The sequence below is a fragment of the Phoenix dactylifera genome, chromosome 4 (assembly GCF_009389715.1).
Source record: "Phoenix dactylifera cultivar Barhee BC4 chromosome 4, palm_55x_up_171113_PBpolish2nd_filt_p, whole genome shotgun sequence".
NCBI lineage: Eukaryota > Viridiplantae > Streptophyta > Magnoliopsida > Arecales > Arecaceae > Phoenix > Phoenix dactylifera.
The window spans coordinates 6,873,361-6,892,848 of NC_052395.1; the positions used below are offsets into that span (position 1 = coordinate 6,873,361).

Genomic DNA, 19,488 nt, shown 5'->3' on the forward strand with positions numbered 1-19,488 from the left:
ATACCCTCGACCTCATCAGGTACTAATTTTTCTCATGGCCACAAAATTAGTAGAACATAGATTCTTTACAGTGCACGGATTGCACTGTATGTCATGCTCGATGGCCATCATCAAAAAAAAATGGATGGCTATCGTATAAGGTAGCTTTACATGCTATATATAATGTAGCGTTGTTGATAGCTGCCTATTTTCTGACGGCAGCCATTAAGCATGGTACAACATTCTAGGGTGGAAATCATGTACCGCAGAGAATTATGGTCAAATTAGTACAATTAGTTTATAGACAGCAGCAAAATGGTCAACCACATCTCATGGTACTCAACAAGGACTCAAATTTCTTAATTCCCATGCTACCGTTGAAAACCATGGTTTGTATTGTGTCTTACAAGAAGCTTATGTGAATCAACAAGCCTAATAAAGCCTAAATTGACTTGTTTGAGCTTGACTCTTTTTCATGGGTGCGATCACATCCATTCACGTCCATTCTAAATGCTTATTGTAGCTTTTGCAGTTTTGCTGGCGTGGTGATGATTTTTGTATGGCAATTGTAGCAAGGCCAGGCTCACATCCATTCTCCATGTAGAGTAGACAGGGATAGCACAGGGTTAGGCAGCAGTACAAAGCTGTATACAGGGATAGCATAGCGTTAGACGGCAGCACAAAGCTGTACTTCATACTGTGTTAGGCATCTGCTGCAGTACATAGGAATAGTATAAGATGTCAAGTAACCACCAGGTTCGGTATGAATGAAGTGCTCGATCGTCAATGGATGGAAGAAGTCTGGACCGTAAGGTCTCTCTCTCTCTCTCTCTCTCTCCTCTCCTCCCCCCTCCTCCCCCCACGCACACACATAGAGGCTCTCTCTCTCTCTCTCTCTCACTCACTCTCTCTCCCTCTCTCTCTCTCTCTCTCTGCTCCCCCCCCCCCCCCCCCCTCCTCCCCACACGCGCACACAGAGGCGCACATACAAAAAAACACACATCTATGTTGTCTGCTATGCACACAAAGATCAGCCGGCGAGCTAGAGGTGGCCGAGAAGAAATCCTTGAACAGCGCTTGGCCGGGGTGGCATGCCAGCCACCAGAGAAGGAGAAGAGAGAAGAGGGAGGAGAGGCTTGACGGTGGGTCAATGGCCGAGGAAGAGGGGCTTTTATAGTGGATTTCCCAAAGGGAGGTCGGCCCCTTCACTAATCGCAAATCCCAAGTTTGTCTATGAAGAGCTGATCTAATTGTATTAGTTTCTAGGCCGCGATCTCACGACGGTCGATCAGAATTGACGGCCGTTCAAGCGAACGCGAGGTGGCCGCGGAACCCCCGCGGCGCCCCCACTCCCATCTCACCCGAAAAAGGTGAAGCAGGAGATCGTGATTGCGATCTCCTGTCCTGCTCCTTCTATCCAAATTGGACTTAAGTCCAATATAGTTGGATCTTACATTTTTCCCTCTTTAAGAAAATTTCGTTCTCGAAATTTAAAAATGTATGCCTTCCAAATGAGATGCTCAGCCCATTGAGTAACATAAATCTAAGATTTTATTTTTTTCGATCAAAATTAGTGTGATAGATAACTTTAGATCAATTGTTAATAATTTTATATAAAATAGAAGGATTAGCACTAGATAAGTGACTAACTAAAATCTAAGATTAAAATTAGTTGTGTTTAGGATAGAACTTGAAATTTAATGGATTCAAAACACATATTATAGTAGAGAGTTGATCCCACAAAAGATAATGATCAACCTTAGAGTCAAATCATTATTTGGTTAGGAATATGATTCACAAAGTGAACATACAATGATGGTCATCAGACGACAACGGTCTATCTCAAAATGATTGACATCAAATCACAAGAGGAAGTCTAAGAAGGCAAAGTATTGATACCATGATTCAATATGTCACAAGGCTTAAAATTTAACTTAAATTTATAAATCATAAAGAGGGAGCGAATGATGCATGATTTATTCAGATACTTAATAAATTAGACTATTTTTAGATCAATAATTAACTAACCCTCGTCATGATATACTCAATTTTTTTTTCTTAGTATATCAATTATAGAAGAATCTATCAGAGAGATAACAAAGTCTTATCATGATTAACTTGACCTTCCCTTATCAACAAAAGCCTTCTTTATTGAACTGTCTTGTCTTTCATCACGACTTGTTACCAAAACACAGTCAATATTTTTTGATCAATTTAAAATGACTCAGTCCACCATACTTTCGCTGCGCAACTCTGATTAATATTCTCCAAAATTTCTTAATGATCCTAGATCATCATCATCTTTTTTCTAATAATATCTAAGAAAAAATTTTATCCTTACTTTCCAAGCATACTAGATCAAGATTAACCCTTGAGATAATTGCCATATTTGTAACATTGTATGATCAAGCAATCATATTCTAGATCCAATGTAAACTAAGCCAACTCTAGATTTCTTTGACAATAAACAATTTGCTACTGATTTCTCTTTTAAGAATATCAATTCTATGCTCCGATGAATTAAAAGATTCCAGATTAACTTACTCATGAGCATAATATTCTACCATCTTGAATCTTTTTTTTTTTGTATATTAAACTTATTTGGGCCTCTCATGGAATCCCACTAGCATTTCTTCTATGGTGATACAAAATTCATAATCAACTCATGGCCTTGATTTATAAATATTTAACTTACAAAAATCTAATAATATGGTTCAAAGATTTACAAGAAATTCCATCAAGATATATGCTCTATGATTTTATTGGAGATTGTAAAGTATTCATCTCGGTGAATTATTTTTAATTATCGTCTTTGGATCCAAATAATAGATCCCTTAAGGGATTTGTCTAGCCAACAAATTCCTTAAGGCTTTACATATTTGGAATCACCACAGCCCATGATGGTCGTGGGCAGCTTCCCAAGCTTGTCCACACCCTCTTCAAACACAACCCCCATGCCCATAAAGAAATGCGACTCAATGTGACAGTGGAAAGCCCACACTCCAGGGTTATCGGCCCGGAACCTCAGAGCTGTCCACCCATAGGGGTGCACTACCACTGTGTTCTTCATAATTGGGTCCACCAAATTGTACCTCTTTGGATCAGTCTTCGGATCAAACCTCCCCATTCCATAGCCCAACACCCAGAAGTCATGCCCATGCAGATGCCATGGGTGTGTCTCACTATTGTTCTTCATCTTCGTGTTTGCATTCTGTAAGATCACATCCACCGTCGAATTGAATACCAACCGATGGATCGAAGTGCTTGCCTTTGCATTTAGATTCTTCTGAACGTCATAAATATCATAATTCTTGTAGTCATAAGTCTCTGGTGCTGGTTTTTGATCGAAGGCATGGAGCATCCTCTCCCTAAGGGCGATGAGGTATGGTGTCTCAGGTAAATTCAACGATACATTATTCATAGACCACTTGAGATAGCCATTGATCAAATTTTGGGTATTCAGTAATATGATCATGCGGTCGGAAGTCGTTGGAGGAGGCTGGATGTAATCGGGATGTGATCGGGTGGCGACGCATTGATTGAATCTGTACATGGTGTCATTCCAAAGGGGACCAATTGGCGGGACAGTCAGAGGGAGCCTTCTAGGGTGGTTTGGGTAGTAATTGAGAATGGCAGTGCCGGTGGGAGTGCCCGGTTTCCGGCTAACCACATTGACAGCAACCCAGTAGTTGCGGGAGGGGTCTTGGTCAACCTTCAAAAGCACAGAATAGGTCTCACCCGAGTAAATGTTCAGGTTCTTCACCACGAAGGGCTTCACATAGTGACCATCTGCTTCGACAACCGTCAAATTGTGTCCCTGGCATGATCATAACGGCAATATTAGCATTGGTTAAGGGTTGAGCCTACTATAAGTGCTGATGCTGACAGTATGCTTGAATCTTTTCGACCTAGTTATAAAGCTTCAACATAACAGTGTTTAACACTATTTATGTTACAAAATCTTATGATAAAACATAAGTTTTTCTTTCGACAAATGACCCCCTGACCATTTCATGGCAGTGAAACAATTCACTATTTTCTCAATAAATCATGCATTCAATAGTTTACCAAATTCATAAATTTGCTTATTCTTTCTTATCCGATGCTGACAAAGTAGGAAAAAGTTAGCTTATAGCGCTTCTATATTTATGTTCAAATAATATAATTTGAATTAAGGATTTTTTTTTTAAAGAAAAGTGTTGGTGATATTACCTCAACTTCAAAATTTAGAGCCGAAAGAGAGGTGATGCTTGCAATCCGAAGGCGGTATGTTTTGCCCGGGATGACTTTTAACACATAAGGCGAGCACTCGGGATTGGTTGCGTTGCATACCCCGCTTCCTGCATTGGAGCAGTTGAATTTTCCCCTTCCATTGATCAGAAGTGACTGCAAGATTAAGAAGACCCCACTTAGTGCTCTAAGAAAGTACTGTTCCAATTTCTGTTGGACGAAAATTTCTTAGCGAGGGAAAAAAATCCGTTAGGAAAGACGAGTTAAAGATAGAAATCTTAGTACAGGAGGAAGGCTGAAAGTCATGGTCTGAAAATTCTACTGGGAGTATGAGTAATCAACTGCATCCGCTTAAAAGTATCATTTTTTCTGAATTCTAGAAACGTTTTTCCAACACGTTGGAACGCAAAAGTTTCTTATAAAATTAAGATTTCTTTGCACCATACCTTAGGCTCTCCAACCCAAGTGAAGTTTTTGGAGTTCAGGCCAACAGCCTGTTCATTGGTGTTCTGGTGCCACCAGTCATTAAGGATGATGCTCCGGTCATCGTCGTAGATGAACGGCTCGACCACACCGGCAGGGGGCAGAACTCGAATAAGACCGTAGAGTCCAGCTGACCTTTGCATCTCATAGTGTGCATGGTACATGTAAGTCCCCGCCTGGGAATTCAGCAAAAGACTGATGGTTAATCTAATGGCCTCTTAACATCTGTGCTGAAGTATATTTCCATTGAATTTAGTTTCAACTCCCAAAACTTACTCGATCAACAACAAACCTGTAAGTAAAAGTATCCCCTGGCACAACCGGACACTGTGTCACCCCCCCTGTGCCATCAAACCATGGAGTTCCAATCTACAAAACAAAGCAATGATTATTATAGCAATAGAAATGTTGGTAATTTCCATTCCTATCTCCAGAGGGCTAGGAGTAGGAGGAAGATCAAAAAATAATAATAACTAATAGCTTTTATAGTGCTTCTGTTTCAAAATGAAATAAAAAGTTAAAAAGTCCAGGTCTTGTTTTCCAAGTATTTGATACAGATAATTTGACTACGTGGTGCTTCCACTGTTAGTTAGGAAATCTGATAAAACACACACACACACGCAGAGACACACACACACAGAGAGAGAGAGAGAGCAAAGATAGGTATGAGAGTAAAGTTGAGAAAAGATTTGGCCCCACCCACTGGGTGATATCACTAATCCTGTTCCCTGTGAGCTAAAAGCAAGAAGAGGAACAAAAGGGGAACAAAGGACCAACAAATTTATGTCGTCTCTCGCATGAAAACATATTTATGTTGTCTATGATTCAAAATGAAATAAAGGTAAGAAGTTAGTACAGGTCTGATACCATAAGTTTGCCAACTTGCTTCTAAGTTTTGTATCAGTACCTGCCTAATCCCATGCCAGTGAATGGCTAAGTTCTCAGTGAGCAACGCATTCTTGACATCGATGACCACAGTGTCTCCCTGCTCGGCAATGATGGTTGGACCAGGTGTTCTCCCATTGATGGTGATTGCCAACTTCTGGAAGCAATCTGGGGACTTGAACTGGTATGCCACCTCCCATTTTTGATAGTAGATTTTAGCTCGAACAGAGCCAGTGGTCGCAGAGATGATGAGGAGAAACAACAGCGGCAGCTTAGCTGCCAACCCAACGCCGCTGGGCCACAAGTCCATCTCCGACCAAGAAAGTTTTCCCTCCGGCTCCAAGAAAGGCTCCTGTCACCCCAAAAGTTTTGCGGATCTATCGACGGGATCTGAAACTAGTAAAGCCCTGTTTGGAGGAGCTGTTGGTAGTAGAGCTTTTGGAAGTAGAGCTGTTGGAAGTAGAGCTGTCTGAAGCAGAGCATTTATAAAAAGCTGTTTGCTATTTGGTAACTACATTTATAAAGTGTTGTGACACTTTAACATATGTTTAGTAAACAAACTGAGAAAATACATTTGTATGACAAAATGATCATAAAGGACATTACCATATTATACAACAGAGCATAATAGAATATAATATGTATTGATACATAAATATATGATATAGTATAATATTAATGTAATATAATATAATATTATTATAATATAGTACTATAACATTATGTATTATAGAATAATAATTTAATATAATATTAAATTATTTAACATAACATATCAATGTATTATGATATAATGTAATATAATATTATATTTATAGTATAATACAATAATAAATATATAAAATATTATAATTATTAGTGTAAATTAATTTTTCATCCTTCTAATGACTATTTATCTCTCTAACAAATTTTCTAACTAAGTAATAAAATTGGTTAACTAATTACTAATATTTTATTTATTTATTTATTTAGATTAGATTATTTGCCACTCACTCATTATTTTTCTTTTTATTTTATTTATTTATTTATTTATTATTTTATTTCTTTGAAATATAGAGAGGTCGCCGGCCATGGGTGGTGGCCGGCATGGTGGCTGCCACCATGGGCAGCCACGAGCTCCCAAAATAAAAAAAAAGAAAGAAGAAGAAGAAGAAGGAACAGAGGCGGCGGCATTGAGAGGAAGAAGAAAATAAAGAGGGGGAAGGAGAGGATGAGTGAGAGAGGAAGAGGCGGGATGAGGATTTTGGGGAAAAAAGTGTGATTTAAATGAGGGTATTTTGGTCCAAAAAATAGCTTCCTGATATAGCTGAAAACAATGTTTTCGAAACGCTCCAAAAGTTGTTTTGGAGCTTCTTCCCAAAAGCTGTTTTCAGCTTTCCGTAAAAGTTGAAATAGCTTTCCGAAGATTTTATCAAACACCATTTTTATCTAAAAGTACTTTTGGAGAGCCAGAAAGTATTTTTTGGCCCTCCAAAAGCTCTTCCAAATAGGGCCTAAGTTGCAATCTAAGAAGGCATGTAGCTTTTCATAACCTTGATCAATGGCATTTTGTGAATGAAATGGATTGGACCATGCCTCAGTCTTTCTCTCTCTCAAAAAAAAAAAAAAAAACTTGGTCAAATAGAAAGAACTGGTCGAGTTGGTGGCTACAACGAAATTTCTAATGAATGCTCATCAAAATTTCAATTAAAAAATTCTTATGGGTGGTGATTTCATGGAAAAACATGGTTTACTCGGTTCTACTCCAAAAAAGCTATACATTTGTTTTTTAAATAAAGCTCATTGTTTTTTTGTGGGGTAAAACGGGAAACTAGGCTGCAAAAATGAAAGTCCCATACAATCAATTGGAGAAAATATTATAATTGAAATCTCTACTTGCCAGCTAATGCGCAGAATAATTAGCCTCTCTAAACATATGATCAGCAGTGAAGAAATTCAAAAATGCAGGTGTAGGGTTCTAACATGTCATGTGGGTGCAGCGGAAGCTAGGGATTTTAAAAATTTCTTAATAAAATCCCTTTACATAAAATTCTATTAAGCCAAGATCACCTTAATGGTAACAATCAAATAATATAATATAAATGCAGAAATAGAAGAATACCTCTAACGCTAATCCAATATGCAAAATTTACACTAGGTGCCCAAATGTTCACCCTCCAACGTTGATCCACACGAAAAAATTGATTCAAGACTTTAGCTCCAAAGACTTTGATCCTTGATGCAGAATTCTTCCAAAGAACTCTAATGGCTTGCTTTCCTTCCTTTCTAATTTTCTTCCTTTTTCTAAATCTCCTTCTAAACTATTTGTCCTAAAGAAGACCCCCTTGTCTTGGCTTAGGACAACCTAAGAGAGAGATGTTAGAAAGAAAGAAAACTTGTAAGAAAGAAGGAATACGAGAGAGTTGGTTTTTGGAACTCCAATGGAATTGAATTCACCGAAAGCGTATCTATTTATAGATGTGGAGGGATGCATCCTTGCCATTTATTCATGCACCAAGGGAGGCGTCCCATATGATGAGCCGTATCTAGAATGGGGCGCCAACAAAATAGGAAGGCGTATCATGATAAGTGGATAAGTAGATAAGGATGAAAAGAAGCGCTTCATCCTTATCTCTTATCATCTCTTGCACTCCTTCTTTTCTTATCACGCCATCAGCCCATGTGAAGCCTCATCACGCCCCGAAGAAGCCCCTTGATCATGCCATCCAATGCTTCCCTTGATGTGCCATCACAAGATCAAGATCTAATAGCTAGGAATGCATGCGCCATCAACCTCCCTAGTTATGTCATCATCCAACGGTTTGATGATGATCCAAAGGCTCTCATCTAAGATGCCTTATCATGATCCCATTATGTCTTCATCCAATGGTTGATGAAGATCAAATTGTCATGATTAAAGACCCTATCTAACCCAATCCAAATGGGTTCAAACCAACTCACCATTATGTCTTCATCCAACGGTAGATGAAGATCTAACGGTCAAAAATGAATGATTTATCAAATCTAATCCAATTAGACTCAAACCAAGCCAATTAGGTGCCAACTCTTGGCTAACCCATATTAGGATATGATCTAATCAAATTAGATCAATTAAGAATCATATTCGAATCCAATTCGAATCAGGAGCTAAGGTATGCAGCATGTTCATCTTGCAAACATGATCTAATCTAATTAGACCCTTGATCAGTTTCTTGTGTATGACCCATTGGGTTCTGTTGCCTAGAGGTGCAACCCAAGAGGGGGGGATGAATTGGGTCTCTTAAAAAAAATTGTTAACGTTGAAACGTATGGAGAGTATGAGTTACTAATATCTTATATATTCAGCAGTGGAAATGAGATTGCACAAATATGACAGTAAATAAAAGTTAGGAATGCAGTAAGGAATATGCAGAGGAAAGAAAGAGAAGAACCGCAATCACAAATACCAAGATTTATAGTGGTTCGGTGCACTCCCAGCATCTACGTCCACTCCTCAAGCCTAGCTTGAGATTTTTACTATAATCCGGCAGATTACAGCCTGATTGTATTTCGGGCTCACAATCAAAAACCCAGTTGGTTTTCCTAGGAAACCAACCAAAAACCTTTTGTTTTCTGGGATCACAAACAACCTAGTTGCTTTTCAGACAAACCAATCAAAATTTTTACACCATTTGTTTTTCCGGACTCACAAACAACCCAGTTGGTTTTCAGATGAACCAACCAAAATTTTATACCGTTTGTTTTCCCGGGCTCACAAACAACCTAGTTTTTTTTAGGTGAATACACCTGATTCAGCAACTTCTAATCAAGGCTTGGAAGAGCCTTTACAAGTTTCAAATCAATGAAAATGTTACTGCAGCAATTAATCCAACTAAAAGAATGTTGTAACTTGAAAACTTAAAGCTTCGGAGCATATAAAAAATAAATCAATGAAAGCAAAAAGCTGAAGCCGATGAAGTAGTTTGCTGTGGAAGGATATTCCAATGTCTGAACAGCAGCTCTTCATGATGCAGTGAGAAACTTCGACTGATCTCCTCACAAGAGAAAGTTTCTAATTACAGTGCTGGTGAGGAAGATGAACCGTTAAGCTTTTCTTCTCTTTTTCTCAGTAGAAACTTTTTGTTTTCAATGGAGTCTTTTTCCTTTCCTTGTTATTTCCATTCTGAGGTTCCCTCGTATTTATAGACAAATTTTTCGGCGGAATTTGAATTCCTTTCTTTCTGTTATGATGAGAATCTTTTTCTGTTATAAAAGAAGACAAAAATCGTTCACACCTTTCCATTGTGGTCCCAACAGTACAAGGGTCGACTCATGTATCTCAGGGGTCGACTCATGTTCTTTCTGGATCGGCACTTCAAATCGTGGAGAGAGCTTTTGTTGTGTCAACTTCAAAGGGTCGACTCTTAATTCTTAAGGGTCGGCTCATCTTTATCAGGAGTCGCCTCTTTAAACACAAGGGTCGGCTCACGCTTTAGTTTTTCGGCCGGTGCTGAGACTGAGCAGGGGTCGACTCTTCAAACGCAAGGGTCGACTCTTCAATTTCGGGGGTCGAGTCATTTTGAACAATCTTCAAGCTTTTCTCAGACGATAAAAAACTTTATGTTTACTACACAAGGGTCGACACATGTTTTGTGGGGGTCGACTCTTTGACTGTGTTCCTTGAATAAAACTTATCAAAATCAACTTAAACTTGTCCTTTTTGCTTAGAAGTTGACTCAAGTCTTTCAAATAGAAAACTATAGATTCTTCTTTCATCTCCATGGACTAGATTAAGATTAATTCCGTTTAGAACATGTCCAATGAGATATTTGCGAAGAACTTAAGATTTTGCAGTGCTTCAATTCTTCTGATTTTTCTTGACTTATAGAACTTCACAATTAAGCCAATGTCATTAGTACACAACATGATCTCAAGTGTTTTGTAATCATCAAAATTCATCCTTTAGGGTTGACAATCTTTTTCTTTTTGATGATGACAAAACCATTGAGTTAAAAAGAATTTTGCAATAACTTTCACAGCAATTATCAAAATTTTATAATGAAGTTCAAGCAAATATGACATTCAGAGATATATGCATAATTTCACCAAATTAAGGAGAAAAAAAAAATCTTCCCCTAACAGTTATAACCATTTGAATTATGCAGAGTTCTTGTTCTTCATCTTTTCTTAAGTTTTGTTTACCATCATAATTTAAATCTCCCTCTATATATTATCTTTAATGTAGAGATTGCTCAAATTAGAATTCTTTTTCATATAATTCTTCCGATTTGTATTTTGAATTCTTTTCACATTTCTTATCTCTATATATTTCTTCCCCTTTTTGTCATCAACAAAAGGAAGGAAATTAAACATAATTTCTGATACTAACATTAAGGATTAAGAGTTGATTCAATATGTATCAGAGCAGCATACAAACCAATAAGGACATTCACTGCATTTCAAGAAAGGTAAGCATTCATTGCATTTGATAGATGAAGTACACTTGATAAATCGAAAAGATTACAATTGAGATCAATTTGTATCAGACAGCATACAAGTGTGCCAAAAAAAATCATGAAACTCAGCTTAGTACAAGGTTATGTTTTGAAAACATGGGTTTCGGTCTAAGCTAAGGGTAGTTTCAGTCTAGAGTCAGTCTAGGTTCAAGGTTTTGAAGATGAAGGTCCAGGCTGATCTTCCTTTGGCTCTTCCATCATCTTGTCAATTTTACTATTTAGTGTAGTGATGGAGCTAGTGAGCTGACTGTGTTCTTCTTTCAGTGCTTGTATAATGCCTTGTACATAATTTCTTTGAATCCTAAGTTGCTCTTCAATTACAACCATTCTTCTTTGTTGATTAGCTGCAAGTTGCCTTAAACCTTGCAGTTCTGCTTTCACTTCTTGGGTCATGTTAGTGAGATGATGGACTTTGCTAAAGCTGACTCCAGAATTAAGCAGTGCTTTACTAATGTCATCCCCAATAGCTTTTAACTGCCATTTCTCAAGTCTGAGTGGAGGATCTGATGGCCTTTGTATTGGAGGAGGCTGATTGACTGGTGGTTCTGTTGGAGGTGCTTGTGATGCACTCGCAAAATTACTCTTCCAAGTGCAGGAGAACCGCACAAGCAGTAAAACTCGGGAGTCCGAGGTCGAATCCTCAGGGAACGGTATAGGTATTATTAGCGTAATTTTAGATGTAATTTTTAGTTGATTTTTAGAAATCAAAAGCAGAGAATAATAGGTAATTAAACAAAGTTCAAGCATATAGAGAAGGCTAGAGATGGATTCCCCCTTGACAATGTTATTTTCAACAATTAAATTTTTGCGATTCTTGATTAAGGATTAATTAGATAGAATAGTTCTAAACATGGAATATATAATTTGAAAACATGAATTCAACATTCAAGTATTTATCGTGCCGGTTACGTCTATGACAAATCAAAAATCGAAACAATCCATGCATTAATAAATATAAACCATATGAGATATATCTAATAAAATAAGTATGCAAGAATCAAGAGCATATAATAGATGTAAATCAAAGAGAATAATCGTTCAGAATTTACTTGAAGAAAGCAAATTGTCAAGGGTTCTTCCATCACCCTTGACCAAAGGAATTAGCCTCCCATTACAAGCATCACCTCTTCCTTTATATATTTTTTTCTTTTCGAAAATAGGGCATCCCCTGTTTCTCTCTTCTCTTTTTTTTTCTTTCAACCGCAGCAGCCCGGCTCCTCTGTTTCCTTTTCTTCCAGAATGAGAGCCCCCTTCCCTTCTCAGCCGACTCCTCTTATACTCAACTCTCCCCCTCTATGGATCTTGGAAATGCGCTGGAGATCAATGCATTAGAGGCAAACGGCTGGATCTTGGGCGCGTGAGGCTGGGAGGATGAGATCGCGGATGCTGTGGAGGAGGCCGATGGCTAGGCGGTGATCGCGGATGGCTGGAGGAGGCTGAGGTGTGGAGGCTTGGCATGAATCCCGATCTTCTTCAGATGGATGCACAGAGACGCTCGGGAGCTGATCGCTAATGCTGGGAGATCGTTGCGAGAGGATCGTGGATGCTGATCTCGGGTGAGGACAACGCGCGGATGGTGATCGGGATGCTGGGAAGGAATTGGTTGAGAGCTGCCGTAGCTGGGGCGCTAATCCGCTCTGTGAACACGGATGGAAGGCTGGGAAGGAGCTGATTGCAGATTCCAAGAGTTGGAAGGCTGATTGCTTGCTAATCCGGAAGCTGATTCGGAAGGGGTGGATGGAGTGGATGCATCGCGAGAGGAGCTGATCAGCTGGAATCGATTGAAGAAGAAGGTTGACGCGGAGATGGAATGGTTGTTGGGATGATTGCGAATCCAGAGTCTGCTGTTGTTCCATCGCAGAAAGCTTGGACACGGGATGCTGGAATTTGGAACACAGAGGGTGAGACGCGGACGCAGAAGCTGGTTCAGAGGAACGGACGAATGCGTGGGATGCTGGGAGGCGCGGATGGATCGCGATCACGGATCCGCTGCTATGAACCCCACGGGCTTTTGGATCCTCTCGGATAATGAAACTAGGCCCTTGGCGAATCCATTATGCGGTGCCTCCGGATGACTGCCAAGTGTTGCTCGAGTGCAAGTGTACTTGATCAGATTAATCATGCTCCAGCATAATCGGTTCGGGGTTATGCATCATCCCAATCTGTACCAAATACGCATCTTAACTCAGATTTACGATCAACTACATCCAACAAAAATATAATATTAATGTAGCACTTTTATTATTATTTATTAGCAATAATACCAATTTAAGTGATGTGTAGATCGCACTTTTGTACTCTCATCATACCCCCCAACTGGCTTATTGCTAGTCTCTAGCAATTAACGAGCAAATAATAAAATGAGAGTGCAAAAGGTGTGGTTTAACCTATGACTTTTTATTGAAGCTAAAGACATAAAACTAAGATATGTACCCACTTTTGTAGGGCATCACGATTGCACTTAGTACGTGCAACAAGCCGTTAAACCCCTAGGTTACCCTAGTGGACGAGTGTTGTCTCGTGAGGGTTTGCAGTGACGTTACCCACAAACATCATTCATAAAATGATATATAATGAAATCTAAGTCAATACACACGCGATATATATATAGATATATTTAAGCATGGCAGCTATCGAAGAAAGGGGAATACTAAAGTGTAATATGCATAAACAGAATGGCTTTCTTAGAGCACTAATACCTCCACCACAACATGGTACTGCTTGAATTTTTGGTGCACTACTCAAGTTCATAAGTATTTACTGCAGTTTATTAGAGCCTGATCCATCAAATTTTCAGAATATCTCATGTTGTCTAAATTTGTCAAGAATAGTTCGCATATAAAGAAGGAGCTATCAATCCCAACTAAACATCCAAAGTACATAGAGTTCCAAATTAATGGAGTCAAACCAGTCATTACCACATATCATTGGGTTCAGTCCGACTTCCCCTATTCATGTTTATTTTTATTTTTAAACACATATGACGATTACAATAGTCCAACCCCCTTAGGCTCTAGTAAGATCCATGTAGCGAGTTTTCGGCCAATGACTCCTGATCCAGTTGGCTCAAGGCATTAGGTGAAACACCCCTTGGGCTTAATTACTCGAACCAAACTACGCCACGAGGTTAGACTTGTCATTTTTTTTAAGAGTAGGTAAACTGAACCATATAACGTGATTGCATCGTGACTATAAGTCAACCAAGGTCAGAAAATAAGGCACTTAGGTGATCTAGCCGGGGTATTCAACCTCTATCTTTATGTGAAAACCAAATCATGAACCTTATAGTACGGACAAGGATACTCGTACTTCTTTTCCAGATATGGCTTAATAAAAATGCATTAAACAAATGTGAACTCCTGAGGCCTTCCTATAATCATCAAGTACATGTGCGGGGATCTAATAATATCTCTCTGATCAGTCATAGTATGGATGTGTTCCTTGCCTTAATAGTTGCACAAACTCAATATGAAAATACATGTGCATTTGCTTAGAAAAAAAAGTAATAGAATAAATAAAATGCAAAAACAAGTTTTTTTTTTTTGCAAAATATTTCCCTCCCCCCAACTTAAACATTGCATTGTCCTCAATGTTATAGATACAAGAAAACTATATATGAGAGACAGTAGAGAAAATAATATCGGAGAGAAAAGGAATACCTTGAACTGTTGATATCCAGAAAATAAGACCTACAAAACTAGAAAAAAATAATTCTAACTAATATACACATACCTTTGCCTTCATGCTCAGTCATAAGAAGGCTCCCCCAAGAAAAAGGAGTCTTCTTCATCTGCAAAATTCTCAAGGAAAGGTTTAAGTCTGTGTCCATTCACCTTAAATATCGTACCATCCTGTGGATTCTCAATCTCAACCGCCCCATATGGAAAGACAGTTTTTATAATGTAGGGACCTGTCCATCTCGATCGCAACTTACCAGAAAATAGATGTAAGCGGAAGTCGTATAAAAGAACTTTTTGCAAAGGTTCAAAATTTTTTTTCAAAATTGATTTATCATGTAAGATCTTCATTCGTTCTTTGCAAATTTTTGCATTATCATAAGCATCTCTGCGAATCTCGTTAAGCTCGTTCAATTGCAATTTTCTAGCTAGATCGGCATCACGGAAATCAAAATTCAATTTTATTATTGCCCAATACGATTTATGCTCTATTTCTACAGGCAGATGACATGCTTTTCCGTAGACTAGCCGGTAGGGAGACATGCCAAGAATGGTTTTGTATGCAGTACGGTAAGCCCATAATGCATCTGATAGTTTCAAGGATCAATCTTTTCGTGATGGGTTCATTGTTTTTTCTAAAATACGCTCGATCTCCCTATTGGCTAACTCTATCTGGCCACTAGTTTGCGGATGATATGGGGTAGCAACTCTATGGGTGACACCATACATTTTCAATAAGGTCTTGAAAGGCTTATTACAAAAGTATTTTCCACCATCACTAATTATGATCTTAGGCATCCCAAATCGTGAAAAAATATTTTCTTTTAAAAACTTCAGGACAGGTTTGTGATCATTGGTCCTACAAGCGACAGCTTCTACTCATTTGGACACATACTCGACACCAACTAAAATGTATTCATATCCAAAAGACAATGGGAATGGGCCCATAAAATCGATGTCCCAACAATCGAAAATTTTGATAATAATAATGGATTGAAGAGGCATCATCTGCCTACGAGTTAGACTTCCAATACGTTGACATGGATCACATGTCCTGCAAAACTCGTGGGCCTCTCTGAACATAGTGGGCCAATAGAAACCACATTGCAAAACCTTTGCAGCAGTTTTCTTAGAGGCAAAGTGTCCACTGCAAGCATCAGTGTGGTAGAAAGAAAGTACGCTTTGTATATCATGATCCGGCATGCATCGTCTAAAAATTTGGTCATTGCAATATTTAAACAAATAGGGTTCATCATAGTAATAATTCCTTACTTCGTGCAAAAAAAATTTTCTATCTGTCGACCCCCAATGCTCCAAAATCCAGTTTGTAACAAGAAAATTTACAATGTCAGCGTACCATGGCATGGTTGAGAGTGCAAACAACTGCTTTTCAGAGAATGAGTTCTTGATAGAAAACTGTGGCACCGAATTATAAAAAACTAGCCGTGATAAATGGTCAGCAACCATATTTTCTACTTCCTTTTTATCGTTGATGGTGATGTCGAATTCTTGGAGTAGAAGTATCCATCGTATTAGGCGTGGTTTGGCCTCTTTCTTATCCAGCAAATATTTTAGTGCTGCATGGTCTGTGAAGATAACAATAGGAGCACCAAGGATATAAGAGCGAAATTTGTCTAAGGCAAATACTATTGCAAGCAATTCCTTCTTGGTGGTGGTGTAATTCATTTGAGCATCGTTTATGGTTTTGCTTGCATAGTAAATGACATATGGCTTATTATCCTTGCGTTGTCCTAGGATAGCTCCTATCTCATAGTCACTAGCGTCGCACATGATCTCAAAAGGTAATGACCAATCAGGTGGTCGCATGATGGGTGCAGTGCTAAGCATAGACTTCAACTTTTCGAATGCCTCCTGACAGGTTTCAATCCAATTGAACGGTGTATTAAGGGATAGGAGGTTACATAATGGTCGAGCTATGACATTAAAGTCCTTGATGAACCTCCTATAAAATTCGGCATGATCTAAAAATGATCTAACATCTCTAACCGTCTTGGGTGCAGGTAGCTTGGCGATTAAGTCAATCTTAGCTCTATCAACTTTCATGCCCTTCGATGAAACAATATGTCTTAGGACAATTCCTTTTGGCACCATGAAGTGGCATTTCTTCCAATTCAGTACCAGATTCTTTTCTATATACCGAGCTAAGACAGCTTGTAAATGTAATAAACAATCATCAAAAGAATCGCCAAAAATAGAGAAATCATCTATAAACACTTCTAAAAATTTTTTGTTCATATCTTCAAAGATGCTGAGCATGCATCTTTGGAATGTTGCAAGTGCATTACACAACCCAAATGGCATTCGTCGGAAAGCAAATGTGCCAAAAGGACAAGTGAAGGTAGTCTTCTCTTGATCTTCTAGAGAAATCTCAATTTGGTAATATCCCGAATATCCATCGAGAAAATAATATAAATCATGCCCTGCAACTCTCTCCAACACTTAGTCTAGGAAGGGTAGAGGAAAGTGATCCTTTCTTATGACTAAATTCAGCTTTCGGTAGTCGACACACATACGTCAACTCGTCGGGACACGAGTTGGAACTAGTTCACCTTGTTCATTTTCTACTACCGTCAAATCCGACTTCTTAGGAACGACTTGAGTAGGGCTTACCCACTTGCTGTCGGAAATTGGGTAAATAATATCTACATCAAGCAACTTGAGGACTTCTGCCTTAACCATATCTCTCATCATAGGATTCAACCTTCGTTGCATTTGCCTTGTGGTTTTGGCATTGTCCTCCAAATATATCCGGTGCGTGCAAATTAAGGGGCTAATTTTCTTCAAGTCGGCAATAGACCATCCTAAGGCTCCTTTATGATTCTTTAGAACACCAAGTAATTTTTTTTCTTGGGTATGATCAAGTTCAGACGAGATGATTACAGGAAAAGTATCTTCGGATCCAAGAAAAGCATACTTAAGTTCCTTTGGTAAGGATTGCAATTCGCGCTTGGGTGCTTGATCCACAATAGGTGTGAATGACAAATAATCATCATTGGTTCTATTAGGACACCAATCAATTAAGCCATCATCAGATGGGTTTTTAAATGCTTCAGCTAACAAATATTCTTCCGTGATGATTTCAACCCAATCAACCTCCTTACTTTCTTCGGGATCATTGGGTTGTTTGCACACATTAAAAATGTTCAGTTCTAAGATCATGTTACCAAAAGAAAACTTCATGACACTATTCCTACATTTAATTAATGCATTAGAAGTTGCAACGAATGGACGTCCTAAAATGACCGGAATCTGAGACTGTAAGTTCGAAGCCGGATGTGTGTCCAATACGATAAAATCGACAGAAAAGTAGAACTTATCTACTTGTACCAATACATCCTCGATAATCCTCCTTAGAAGTTTAACTGACTTGTTAGCTAATTACAAAGTGACGGAGGTTGGCTTCAACTCACCTAAACCAAGTTGCTCATATACAGAATATGACAACAAATTCACACTCGCCCATAAATCTAACAATGCTCACTCTATCCTAAAATTGCCTATGATGCATGAGATGGTTGGGCAACCTGGATCCTTATATTTAGGGAGAATATTGTGCTGCAAAATAGCACTCACATTTTCAGTTAAAAATGTCTTCTTCTTAACATTTAATCGGCGCTTGATAGTACACAAGTCTTTCAAAAATTTAGCATATGAGGGTACTTGTCTGATTGCATCAAGAAGAGGTATGTTGATCTTTACTTGCTTAAAAAGCTCAAGAATTTTATAATTAGGTTCGAGCTTTTGCAACGGCTTTAACCGTTGTGGAAAAGGTGGAGAAAAATGACATTCAACTTTCTCGGTAGAAGTTAGGACCTCAACTTCTTTGTCCCTTTCATCGGCTTTGGGAGCATCAAAATTAGAAGTGACCTGCGGTCTCAATGGAATGGTCTGATTAATGACTTTTTCATTACGCAAAGTCATGATGCTCTTTGCATGTTCTGTATGCGAACTAGAAGGAGCCGTATTATTACTACCGTGCACTTGTGGGTTAGGTTGGGGTTGAGCTAGAAGCTTATCTTTCTCCTGAGTACTTAGGACGGTAGTCAACATTGATAATTGGTTCTTTATATCTTCAAAATTTCGAGTATTTTGAGCATTGATATTAGCTTGATCTTGTAGAAAAGATTGTATAGATTGCAAGGTATCCTCGATATTCGGCTTTTGAGAGAGTGGTGATGCAAAAGTAGAATGTGCAGGTGGAGGAACTGAATGGTGTGACTATTGAGGATGATCGTTTCTCCACCTAAAATTTGGATGATTCTTCCAACCAGGATTATAGGTATTCGAGTATGGATCGTTATAAGGCTTTTGGTAGGAGTTTATAGCATTTGCTTGATCGTGCAAGACTTCCTTGAATGCCGGTATGGTGGGGCAATCTGTAGTGGGTATGACCAGACATACAACACTCGTTTCTAAGCTCTATAGTCTTGAGAGGCTCAACCTTCCTAAGCTCAATTTCTTCTATCTTCCTAGTGAGGGCTGCCATTTTAGCATGAAAATCATCCTCAGTTCTGAGGTTGTAAAGGCCTCCCTGTACAGAGCTAGTAGGCTTAGGCAAAGACTTATTGTTTCTATCCCCGTTATCCCAAAGTTGGGCAGTCTCAGCAAGGGAATCCAAATACTCCCATGTCCTATTAGGTTGTTTTTCTAAAAATCTACCATTGCACATGATCTCTACAAACTGTTTCAACTGTGGAGATAAACCTTCATAAAAGAAGCTAATAGTTCTCCAAGTTTCA

At 38.7% G+C, this 19,488-nt stretch overlaps 1 protein-coding gene across 1 annotated transcript; it reads right to left on the reverse strand.

The window, feature by feature from the left end:
- Nucleotides 1-2,839: 2,839 nt before the first annotated feature.
- LOC103697807 (L-ascorbate oxidase-like) lies at nucleotides 2,840-5,891 on the reverse strand. The gene is made up of 5 exons (XM_008779740.3): nucleotides 5,600-5,891; nucleotides 4,969-5,061; nucleotides 4,656-4,868; nucleotides 4,192-4,365; nucleotides 2,840-3,796 (listed from the first exon to the last, which is right to left on the reverse strand). Exons 1-5 carry the CDS (start codon nucleotides 5,885-5,887, stop codon nucleotides 2,843-2,845), a joined length of 1,722 nt encoding a protein of 573 aa, XP_008777962.2. The 5' UTR covers nucleotides 5,888-5,891; the 3' UTR covers nucleotides 2,840-2,842.
- Nucleotides 5,892-19,488: the final 13,597 nt, after the last annotated feature.